Genomic DNA, 12,339 nt, shown 5'->3' with positions numbered 1-12,339 from the left:
CAGTAACTCTTTGATGACCTAGAGGGAGGAATGGAGGCGTCTTGGGAATTGTTTTCAATCTTTCACATTAAACAAAGTTATAGAAGAATAAACTCTCTGCGGTCCAATTTACAGGCCAGAAATAGTTTGCCAGATCAGCTAAATCTTCATGAAGCCCACGTAGCTCTAGAAAGTTTACTAAGTGTTATAAATGTGCCTTGACATTAAGGTTTTCTACTTTGCCTTCTAGTCCATTTATGTTTATGGTAGTAACAGTAACTCTCTATTGAAATGATTATTTCTTTAATACTCTTTGAAGATATCACTGATTCGGAAGAGTTCACTAAATGATCCTGAAAACAGCCCCGAACTAGTCCCGATATTATGCTCAAGACAATCCCGGAATGAGCCTATAAAAAATCCAGAAATTATCTCGAAACAGCCTCCATAAAAAATCTCCCAATTTCCAATACCTCTGAAAATTTTTCTGAAGTATACGCAACCTAGTCCCAAGTATACAGGAAATTATCCGGACATCTTCTTGCACAGAATCTTGGATACAGTCCTATAATAATCCCGGAAAAGCCCCAATTATCCTAAATGAGATAGTCAAAAAATTGTTGAAAAACAACCCCGAGTTCATTTCGAAACTATTCCGTAAACAATGACGAAATAATCTTAAAAACAACACTGAAATAGTGACGATACGATCATTACAACAATCTTGTAATCAGCCTTTAATCAATCCAGAAATAATTCCTAAACCATCTCGACACAGCCTCCAGAAAAAATCCCCACAATAGTTGCACTACAATTCAGAAAATAATCTGAATATCCGAAATAATCACCATATAGTAGCGAAATGATCCCGAAGTCATCCTGAAAACATTCCTAGATACAGTCCCAAAGTGAACCCGAATTAGCTCGAAATTATCTTGAAAATAGTCCTCAAATTACGTAGAAAAAGTTCGAAATAAAGCGGAGAGAATACACAAATTGTTGAAAAAATCCTGAAATTATCCCGAGCTTTCCGAATATGGACCTGAAATTACTCCGAAAATATTCCCGAAATGGTAAGGATAAAGTTCCGAAGTAATTCAGGGATAATCACAAAATAGATGCACATTCATTTAGGAATAATACCAAAATTAAGCGTCATTTATAATGCATATGGTTTGAAGTGATCCCCAAAATAGTTCCTATATGTATCTTTAAGCAATGCGGAAATTGTCAACAAGAGGTCTCCAAAAGCTTCGCTAAATAGTCCTGAAGTGATCGGAATAAAAGTTCCGTAAAGATCTCGAAACAGTATAGCAGAGATCACAAAATACCGCCGGAAATAGCCCCCCTGTGGGTTAGGGGATCAGAATATACCCGCGGTAGGTATGCCTGTCGTAAGAGGCGTCTAAAATACCAGATTCAAGGGGCTGTGTAGCGCAATCCTTCAGGTTGTCAGCGCAATATATAGCTTCTTCAAACCCAATTGTCAACCTCACCTATCCGCGGCGAATCCTGTTTCACTAACAGGCGAGACCCTGGCGACCCAAAGCTCCTCATGGAACTTGGGGGTGGGGAGGGAGGGAATGTCCTGAAGGTTTAATGTGGCCACATAAATCGTTCCCGAGATGGTCGGGCTAGCACCTTAATGGTGCTGTGGTACCGGCGCGTACCGGATCTGTATCCGGCAAAGGACTATCACATCGATAACACTACCCAAAGCCTTCGGGGAGCAACCTTATCCCTGCAACAAAAACAACAAATAGTCCCTGCATTATTTTGGTTTAATATACTTAGGGCCAAAGCTGTGTAAGTGGTGAAGCGAGGATGCATGTACTATTGCATATAACACTAGCAAATATAACATTATATGAAGTATTACCAAAGAGTATATATTTGTTAAGAGGCGTCACTCGATACTTTTGTTGTTGACAAAGCTAATTACTCGATGTTTTCTCAAGGTAGTCGAATGATGATTAATGTGTTTATGTAGCTTGCTTTAATGTTTTTGTTGTTGTGTATTTATTTAATAACAGCTTAGTAATGTTAAAATTTGCAACAATATGTATTTAATTACATATTTCTCTACCTCATTATACTCTTTGAAAATCATTTCCCATGTATACATAAATACGTAAATAGCTAAGTAGTTACTTATGTACCGTGAAACTTAATATTAAATTCAATTAACCCGATACCAGTCAAAATCAATTTTCTGTAACTGTGGGTCCTGATGATGACACAAAAATTCTATCAATTTACCTTGTATCTTATCTAGGGGATGATATACATGATATACATACGTACATATGTGTGTATGAATTCTCTTTACTCAGTCATTAATTGGCGATTAACCACACACCACATACAAACACTTTAACGCCAAGAACGTCCCAGTCATGCTCAATATGTTTTTAACAACTCAGGAGTTATTTCCTCTTTAACTAATACGCTGCCTTAAGGTGTATTCATGTTAAAGCCTCTATGCCAGCATAATTGTGCATTAGAGCTGCTGGTCAAGCTGCTGCTGTGCCAAGCAAGCACTTTACAGGGTCATCCTTAAGTTTTTGAATTCTAATTCATACCAGTCAAAATCGAGTTCAGAGTACGATTCCTTAACAACAATTTAACAATGCCACCTTGAGTTGTGGCCCTCTGAGTAACTTAGCCTGAAAAGAAGCCTTTCCGCCCGTCAGAAGTTGTTCCATAAAAGCCACCAATGGTTCGGCAGTCCTTGTACCAGAGTATGCTAATACATATGAAGCCACATAACTCCTGGACTTACGGATAATTTGCCGAATTTTTCTTTTAGCTTGAGTTAAGTATGTTTTTTTTTTTATCTTTTGAGACCCTCGACCCTCGGAAAATCCACTCCTTATTTTGAAAACCTTACCTCAACGCTCAGTGTTCAGTATCTGAGACTGCGTTTAATATTAATTCGGGTAAGGACTTGTGCGACGTGGGCGCTCATACTTATTAGCTAGGTAACCATCTTTTCGCTTGTGCATTTCTAGTACCAAGGAAATTTACCATTTGATTTATTAATTAGTAGGCGTAGGTTGGCCATCCTTGGTAAGCCTTTTCTACATAGCCTTGCTGAGGTCTCTAGTTATGAAGTCAAGGCTCTGGAAAAATATATAAATTGCACGAAGTGGTTCGACCCGCTTTAGGCAGGGTAGGGGTCCTCTTTGAGACCGTATAGAGCATTACAATGGGCCCATTGGCCGGCTAAGTAGTGAGCTGTTACCATATTGTTCAGCTCAGCCCTTGCAACCTAACCTAACCTTTAAATTAGACTTTTTCGCTCTTCGCAATCGAAGAAGGATTGCCGTAAGCCATCTGTTTTCCGATAGGAATTATTTTTCTCGTCCATTTACTACATTGTCGTTTATTCTCCCGGCTTTATGGTAATGTTATTATATATGTAAGTCAGCTTGCTTGCCTTTCCCCAAATATTTCGTGGAGTTGCGTGCTTATAACCGTCATATTATTAACTGTGGGGATCCGCCTTTTTGTGGAGATGATAATCCTTGTAATAGCTGTAGACCGTGACCAATCATCAGTCTCTTTGCAAGAAAGATGCGTCTGGTAAAAAAGACTGTCGTAATCCATGGAGGCGTAACACCGAACACTAAATGGGATACAAGGGGGTTTTAAACGCAATATAAAGCTTTATATCTTCACAGCTTTCCTAATCCAATTGTCAACCTCACCTACCCTAGGCAGATCCTGGCAAGCGAGGATTTGGCGTTCCCAAGTTCCCCTTCCCGGGATGGTCGGACGTATACCTTAATGGTGCTTGTTACGTGAACACAACAAATCTATGTCCGACAAAGGACCATCAACATCGATAGCACTTCTTAACCTGAACAGATATTGCGATGCCTTGAAAACCCGTTCTTGTGCTGTAATTATGTCATACCACTTGACTGACTTTGAACTTTTTGTCAGCCAGCGAGACTAGTAAAACTATTGGTCTGGGTTTGTATCACGCTATCTGGCTATATTGACTGCGTTTATCAATTTTACTATGCCATGAACTAGGGAAAGTTTGCGTTTCCTTGCTCTTCGAATGATTTACGCCTCTTTATCATGGGAATGATTTTCGCCTCTGTACATTTGTACTTCATACAAAAGCTCTGAGTGGCTAGCCTTTTATTCTACGCGGGTATTCTCTTAGGGTTTGAGACTTTTCTAGATAACATTATATGTTAGCCTGTTTAAGATATTCTTCAAATTGCAGTATCTTTATCCTCTCTAGGGTGGGATAGTAAACAGACTTCGTCGATTAGATGGAACGGATTTTGTTTTCCTTGTACGCAGAGATTTCGATCCACCTCCGCGCAGTGCGTAGGGTATGTTTATATTGCCTGATGACTGCGTCTATAGCTTTGTTCGCTCTTTTGTTTGCATCTGACTTTTCCAGTGCTTCAGGTATCCATTTTTACAGCTTCCCTTCACGTTTCTCTCCTTGCAACCGATGCATTAAAAACTTTACGCAGTACATTGTCTTTTCAGCCGTCTCTTTCGCCGTTTTGTGCGGAAACTTGCAGCATCAACTTAGGATTTGTCCCAAGTTGATGTTGTTGTTATGTCTGTCTCTAAGTTCTTACATGACTCTCCATTCAGCAGCGTGTTGCACTAAGCTTTCTGAAATTAAGGTTGTATCTGGAATCGAATGGTTAAAACCCGGCAGTGTTGTGTACGTTCAAACCGAGCCCGGCTGTCATGTCAAAGACAAACTTATCACAGGTTGTTGTCAGCGGTATTCCCCATTTTACCGCTCTTGCGTTAGAGTCTACCGCCATGAACAGATTAGCAATTAGTTTTTTCAGCGCTTTTAACAAATGAAAATTTTTGTTACCAGATTTTTAACAGTAAGTTTAAAATATTTTTTAGAACTTTTAAACATTTTGGAATTTTTTTTTTAACTAAACAAGTCTACAATTTTATACTTTTAGATTTTTTGAACTTTTAGTCTATTTTGAATATAATTTTGCATTTTGGGATTATTGTTAGACCAAATAGATAAATAAATGCTGCACCATACCAGCAAAGCAAGCAGAAGATATTTCACACACATGTAGACGGCAATAAAGTGCGCAAATATTAACTACAGAAATACATGTAATGTAGCCAGAGCTAATAAGAGACACACAACGAGAAATTAATAAGTAACTATTCGAGACGGCTGTTCGCGAAAAGTCTAGACCCTGGGAAAAAAATATGAACGAGACGAACTGAGAATATAAAAACAGCGCAATGCCAGCGAAGGTTAGTTTGATTCTCCACTTTGTAGGTGAAGTACGCGAGTAATTTAATTGTAAGTACTACTACCATAGTAGTGTTGTAAATAAAAGCATTTTTCGATACTGAATTATTGAGTTATTTATTCGATAGTTTAGTGACTCGAACGATAACAGAAGGTACAGAATTATCGGGATTTTTTAAAATTCGCATATGCTAAAAAAAAGTTCATAAATAACTATTATTTTCCGGACAAATTAAAAAACTCTAAAAATAATAATATTTTTGAATTTTTATAGAGATCTCATAAAAATAAAAATTAATCCCTTTGTCGAAAGGGTGTGTAATAACGAGCATATTGGAGAACTTTTTATGTATGTGACATTACCCTTCTAGTATGATTTTTTGTTTTAATTTAAATATGTAGCTTTTAACTTAACCGAACCTAACCTAACCTATTATCGATACCCAAATGCATTAACTACAGGTTAAGAAAACGGACGTATTGTATGCTTTTATTGTTATTGTTGTTTGTTATAACCTTTTTTTAAACACAACGCAAGTATTTAAACTGCCTTCATAGGAATAAAAAACGAAAAGTTTGCAGAATGATTTTCAAATCACATCCAATAACAGTTGAGGAAATATTTAGTACGCATTGGCGGATATGGAAATTTCTTGGAGCAGTACCCAATCAAAATTATTTAAAACTCCATCGATTTTATACAATAATGTTAACCTTAATATTCATCATCGATTATCCATTACATCTTGTGCTTGGACTAATGGATTTGGTAACAATCGAAGAATTTTGCTTAAATCTAACGATAACCGTACCAAGCGTTGTTTGTGTCTTAAAGTTTTACAACTTTTGGCGAAATTTGAATAAAGTACGAGAATTGGAAATAATGTTCAATATATTACATTCGCGTATCAGTCAACAAAGTGAATGGATGTATTATAGAGAAGTAGCGGTACCAACTGCGATGCGGATTTTACATGCATTTCATTTTCTTTGCATAGCTGCTGTTGCCATTTGGGAATTGTCAATTTTAATAACCGGATGCCTTTATGGTTGGCGTTTAATGAACCTAGGCTATTTTCCATTTGATGAATACGCAACAACATTGAATTTTATTATAGCAAATATATTTCAATTAATTGGATTTTCTGTGCATGTAAAAGAAAATCTTGCTAGCGATACTTATGGTGGGATGTGTTTGGCCTTACTTTCTGGACATGCACACTTGTTGGGTAAACGTGTGGCGAGTATTGGCTATGATGAAAGCAAAACTCAAGAGGAGAATACAAAAGATTTGATAAAATGCATTGCAGATCATAATGTGTTATTTGAGTAAGTTTATGTATGTATGTGTGATTTATGCTCTTATTCAAAGCGCCTTTGTTCAAGACTTGGGTGATCTCGTGATTTTTGAGGAGCATCGTGATCTGTCAGAACAACGGGCACGTTCAGCAATACAAATATTGATCAATCGTTGAGTGATAATTGTTTGAACGTACCGTTGAATATTTTTGATTTACTCAACGATTGGGCTTTTACGTCAAATCACTGGCCATAAATTTTATTCGTTACATTCGCTCAACTTGTTTATTCAGCTATCTCACAGTGCTTTCACATTTTAAAGTGTTGGTTATGAATACAGTTTTCTTCCCAATGTTATAGTGAAGTGTGAAAAAATAGTTAAGAAGTCATTTTCCTTAAAATTTGGGGATAATTATTTCATTTGGCAGTTGGCTCAACTCCCTGCAGAGAACAAATTTTCTATTACTCAACTGACGGAAGCTTGTTTACAACGTATCAACGAAAAGGGTGTTCGCTGAAAGCGCCCAATGAGAACAGCAATCTGATCCAAATACCAGTTCACACTGCAAGATGTCGTATTGAATTTTACAAAACACTAGAAGACCCGGCAGACGTTTTCCTGCCCTAATTTTGGCCTATATGCATACATTTTAATAAGCCTTTTCCGTCTGACTCAGCCCCCCCCCCCCCCTCTTCACTTTTTCCTAATCCTTTTATTAACTCCTCCCTCCGTATTTTTCGCTTCATCTATCTCCATCTTCGTCTCATTCTATCTCTTTCTCAATCTCCTTCTTTTTTTTCTCTTCTCTCAATTCCTTCTCATTCTTCTGCATCCCTTATTGCTTGTCCCAGAGGGTGGTAGGTATTTTCTTCCAGTCCCAGTCCCAGTCCCACTCCGAGTCAGTTTAATATTGTAACGAATTTACTTGCAAATCCTCTTATTTGCAATCCTCTGCTAAGTTCGAATCACTAAACTGTTGAATAAATAACTCCAATTTGTAGTAATGCAAAATGGCCTTTATTAAAGTACTTCACAATAACACTCAAACTGTGCAACGAATAGCTTGCTTAATAACCACACTGATTGATAGCTCAATGAAACTACTATTCAAAATAATACTGCTATTGCTCGCTAGATATCGTCTTAATCGCAACTGCTTGACAACTCAAATCAAACTGAATTACTTCTTACTCGCCTGCCCCGCTTTTATAGTTTACGCTGCATACTTCTAGGCTCTTCGATTTCCAGAACTTACTAGTTTGTTTCGGCTACAAAATCGCCAGCCACAACTACGTGCACAAATTATTGCTCTCTCTTGTGACAACTCAGATAAGATATATGCTTGTGTTTGTGCATTGCCGCTCCGCTGCTCGTATACGTACATATGTGTAGACGCAATTATTTATTCGTTTATGTAGATACATAATGATTGAATTATTGATGTGAATGTTTGTAGTTTACAGTCTCTCGCACACACATAGGCGTATAAGTAAATGCATCTGTGTGTGACATCTCTTTCGGCTGCGTTATATATGTGTATACATGATTTGATTATTGACGTAAATACTGCTTGGCATGGCCTTAGCATCGCCTTAGTGATGGTATAGCTTAGTGATGCTAATATCCGTGACAATATATATATATTTTTATTTTTCACACTTCACTATAATATTAAAACGAAATTCAGATATTCGTTGCTTTTGAAATTCGGCTTAAAAATTGCACATAGAACAACTAAAGACTCTCCTGAATTAAAAAAAATTTCTTAGTACCTCAAATCGCGGGCCCCCTCAGAAACCCCGGACCCCCCCTCTCGCCGGCCCTGGTGATGTGCTATATATGTATATATATATTATATGTATGTAAAGTTAAATAAGCACTGCACAAACATATCCATACCAACTGAAAAGAGGTGCACCACTGCGTATACGTAACATTTTATTATTACGTATAAACAAATAAAAAAATTTACAATAAAATAATATTGCGACTATAAACTGCTATATAACCTATCCTATGTCTCAAGTTTGATCAAACTACACACGGGGTGCAAAACAAATTCAAAATCGGTTCAGTAGTTTAGGAGTCTATCGCGGCCGAAAATGTTGTGACACGTGTTTTTTATATATTAAGATTATTGTTACTGCGACATTTTTGTGCCCACAAGCCATACAAAGCAAAGTCATTTTTTTCACAAGTACACGAATATTTGAGAACTATAGTAGCGATCCCAACATCCAAACTGTCTTAGCTTTGAATCTAAAAGCCCTCGTAAAATTGATGTTTTAAAATTTTAAGATTTGACCTGCACTCGGACCAGTAATTTTGAATATTCCACCCCAGCTGTGTGTGTATACAAAGATATTATAGCTTTAATCGGATAACGGTGGGCTTAAATGGCATAAAATTATCGAAATAGGCAAATTATCAGCATCTAAAAATAGTTTGATTGATAACTTGAGCAAAATTGGCATAGCTTTATGAAAATTTATACACTGGTTTGGCTAGACCCACAATACATTGGTATCGAAATTGTGCGGTCTATAACCACGCACACTTTTCGAAATCGAAAAAGCTAAGACTGGGTGAAAATCAGTTGACCGCTATGAAAAACTTGTATTCTGTTTAATTCAATTTTACCAAAAAGTGCAATATATTTATGGTAAAAAAACATGTTATGCTGATATTTTACCACAGTAGTGATATTGTGAAGGAAAGTGTGAAAATCATATTCTTCTTTAGTTATTCTCTGGATTATACCATTAATCATACAAAAATCGACCAATCATAATAAAATTTAGTAAGATCAGTGTTTTTATGACAAATAGCTCTTTACTGTGAAAATGGACGAAATCGGTTGGCTGCCACTCCCCCAGCCGTCCGTCTGTCCTCCTTTAACACGATAACTAGTTCAAAGATGAATATATCACCACCAAATTTAGTACACGATATTATCTAAACTAACAATATATTGGTATTGAAAATGTGTTAAGTTAGATTATAACCACACCCACTTTTCTACTTAGAAAATCGATATTTTTTCGATAACTAATCGATAATTCAAGATTAACTTTTCGATAATGAACCGATAACACTTGCGATAACAATTTTTGTAGACTTAATATCGATAACGAGCCGATAATACGTCGATAATAAACCATTAGCATGCCGATAGCAACCCGATTATAATAACAATCCGATAACTTTCCGTATTCATAAAAGGTTTTTTCCCAACCTTGCCAAATTGATTCCAAAATAGTGTCGAAATGGTCTCGAAACAATATAACCCCGGACTTATTTCAAAATGGCTCAGGAATGACCCCAAGATGGTGCTATAATAATCTCAAACAAGTCTCGAAATTATTTCGAAACAGTTTTGCGAAAAATCCGAAATGTTCTTTAACACATTTCCATCCCATAGCCTCGAAATAATACCGGAAAAGCTCAATATAATCGTTATTGATATTAGAGAAAAATTTTAAAGTTTACAAACGGCGATGGTTACTAGGACATGTTTCTGAATTTTACTTCTTCATCAGCTAGCTTTTCGGGAGCTGAGTATTGAACTCGAATCTCCAACATGCATACCAATGTAAAGGCAGAAACCTTTAACTACTCCATATGAATGTCCCTTTGCTCGCTTTAAAATTGGTCTCTACGAATTGCCTATTTGTTTCTATTCCTTTTATTCACCATTTAAGCACATACACTCTGTATGTAGTTTGTAAACTTTAAAAATTTTCTCTAATATCAATAACAAAAATCATTGTATAAAGCAAAATGAGCAAAGCTCGCTAATTAAATACATATGTTCAATATAATCCCGAAAATATTCTCGAAATGGTCCCAGCATTACTACTACAAAATTTCCGAAACTATCCCAAATTTATCTCCAAGGTGTTCAGATATGATCTCAAAATAGACCCGGAAAAAGTCTCGATAGTAACATTAGGTATGTCAAGTTTACATTATGTTAATGCTAACAGAGCAGACGAGAGGTTTACCATTCCCAAAACTTCTATCTCTACCGTTTTAATAAATTTGCAATAAATCACACTAAATGATCTCAGTGATAGTGCGAAAACATTTGACAAAAAAAATTGTTCACGGCGGCTACAGACCACAACCACAAAAAATCAAAGCTTGAAGACAGCCGTAGCCAAGCATTGGCTACGTATTTAATTTTCAGTAGCGAAAACTTTTGGAAAAAGCTTTAGGCATGTTGCAAAACGGCATTATAATGATTTTAACCTGTATTATATGTTATTATTTATATTTTGGTTTTTATTGACAAAATAAAAAGGACACCACTCTCTGTTGCTTGCCAAAAATAAAACTAGGTTTAATCTAGCGACAGCGGCATTCGTGATTCATTGTCGTGCTGGAAATAATGGCCCTCATAAGAACATGTGTAAAAATAATTTGACAGATGTCGCTTTGAAGACGCCGTCATGAATGTAATCAGCCCTAATATCTTACTATTTCTATTTATTTACATTTTTTGACACATAAGTTTCTTTCAAGAGATCCATAAACAGATGTCAATCACACTTTGTTGAATACACTTTTGTTGTTGTGCTCATACAAAAAACATTTGCTTGATCAAACTTTGAATACCAGCATTTTCGCACTAAGTCACAAATTGATTGTTCCACTATGTAGTTAGTAAATATTGAGTTTAAGAATCACTGACTTTTAAAGCTGTCTATTTATTACTCCTCTTTAATATCGTTTCAGTTCTCATCGTAAAATTGGTGAAATTATGGGTTTCAGTATGTTTGTTCAAATAATATCGGCAAGTCTGATTATGGGTTTTATCATAATTTCTATGGTATTTTATTCTAATAATATTTTAGAATATTTTACCTATTCAATTTTATTATTCGCTGGTATAATGGAAGTATTTCCAACATGTTATTACGGTACTTATTTTGAAGTCGAATTAGATAAATTAACTGTAATGTTATACTCGTGCAATTGGATGGATCAAAGTCGCGAATTTAAAAAAAATTTGATAATTTTCGTTGAACAATCATTAAAGGAACGTAATTTTAAAGTTGGTGGCATGTTTGCTTTAAATTTGAATATATTTTTTTCAATATGTAAGGGAGTTTATTCTCTATTGACATTAGCTTTGCAAATGAAGTAAGGGTATTTTAAACTTATATTGATATTTATTAATGACAAATATGCAGATTTTGATTGAAACAGATAAACAAATGAACTATTGATATTAAATTAATAGAGTAACGTATACCTAGTTATAGAAGCGTATGCAAAATATATATAGTACATTCGAAGTTTGCAGCGTCGATGTTAAAATAGATGTTTCTCATTACACCCAAGGCGAGCGCCACAGCTTTATAGATGAACACTATTAAGGGTTACACTTCAAGAAGGAAAGAAACCTCGGTAAATTTTTTTGAAATAAAACACAGTTAACTTTTTATGAGCACATTAAAATTACTAGTCAAAACCGCAAAATGGTATTTTTATTACTTTTTATAGAAGCACAATGTGCCCATGTAGGTACAATCTACTAGACCCGTCTTATGTTGTGCGGCCTGAGTATTTCGGCGTATCTACTTTGAAAAATTTGTCTTCTCCTTCAGCCTCGAACTCTCTCTTTCTCCTTCTGTATGTTCGGTTACAAGTTTATTGTTTATTGATAATGCCAGGGCTTTGGTATTTTCTGAAGCACTGTGAACTCGGCTTATTTTACGCCTTCTACTAACGTTCCTATCGCTTAACTGTTGAAACAATAACACTGACACTTCACAACCAATAGCTT

At 35.9% G+C, this 12,339-nt stretch overlaps 1 protein-coding gene across 1 annotated transcript; it reads left to right on the top strand.

Moving 5' to 3' along the window:
- The first annotated feature begins 5,527 nt into the window (after positions 1-5,527).
- On the top strand, positions 5,528-11,697 carry LOC137238906 (odorant receptor 33b-like). Its single transcript, XM_067763935.1, has 3 exons — positions 5,528-5,597; positions 5,807-6,577; positions 11,286-11,697. Coding segments are annotated over exons 1-3 (1,185 nt in total). The 5' UTR covers positions 5,528-5,595.
- The last annotated feature ends 642 nt before the right edge of the window (positions 11,698-12,339 follow it).

Source organism: Eurosta solidaginis, chromosome 1, assembly GCF_040869045.1.
Source record: "Eurosta solidaginis isolate ZX-2024a chromosome 1, ASM4086904v1, whole genome shotgun sequence".
NCBI classification, from domain to species: Eukaryota; Metazoa; Arthropoda; class Insecta; order Diptera; family Tephritidae; genus Eurosta; species Eurosta solidaginis.
Note: the sequence above shows the minus strand (reverse complement) of the source record. Positions and strands in the feature narration are given on the sequence as shown.

What these genes read in the sequence shown, in the direction of transcription:
- LOC137238906 (XM_067763935.1), top strand. An exon ending in GATCATAATGTGTTATTTGA is followed by an intron (nt 6,578 to 11,285) that starts GTAAGTTTATGT and finishes ATATCGTTTCAG; the next exon opens with TTCTCATCGTAAAATTGGTG.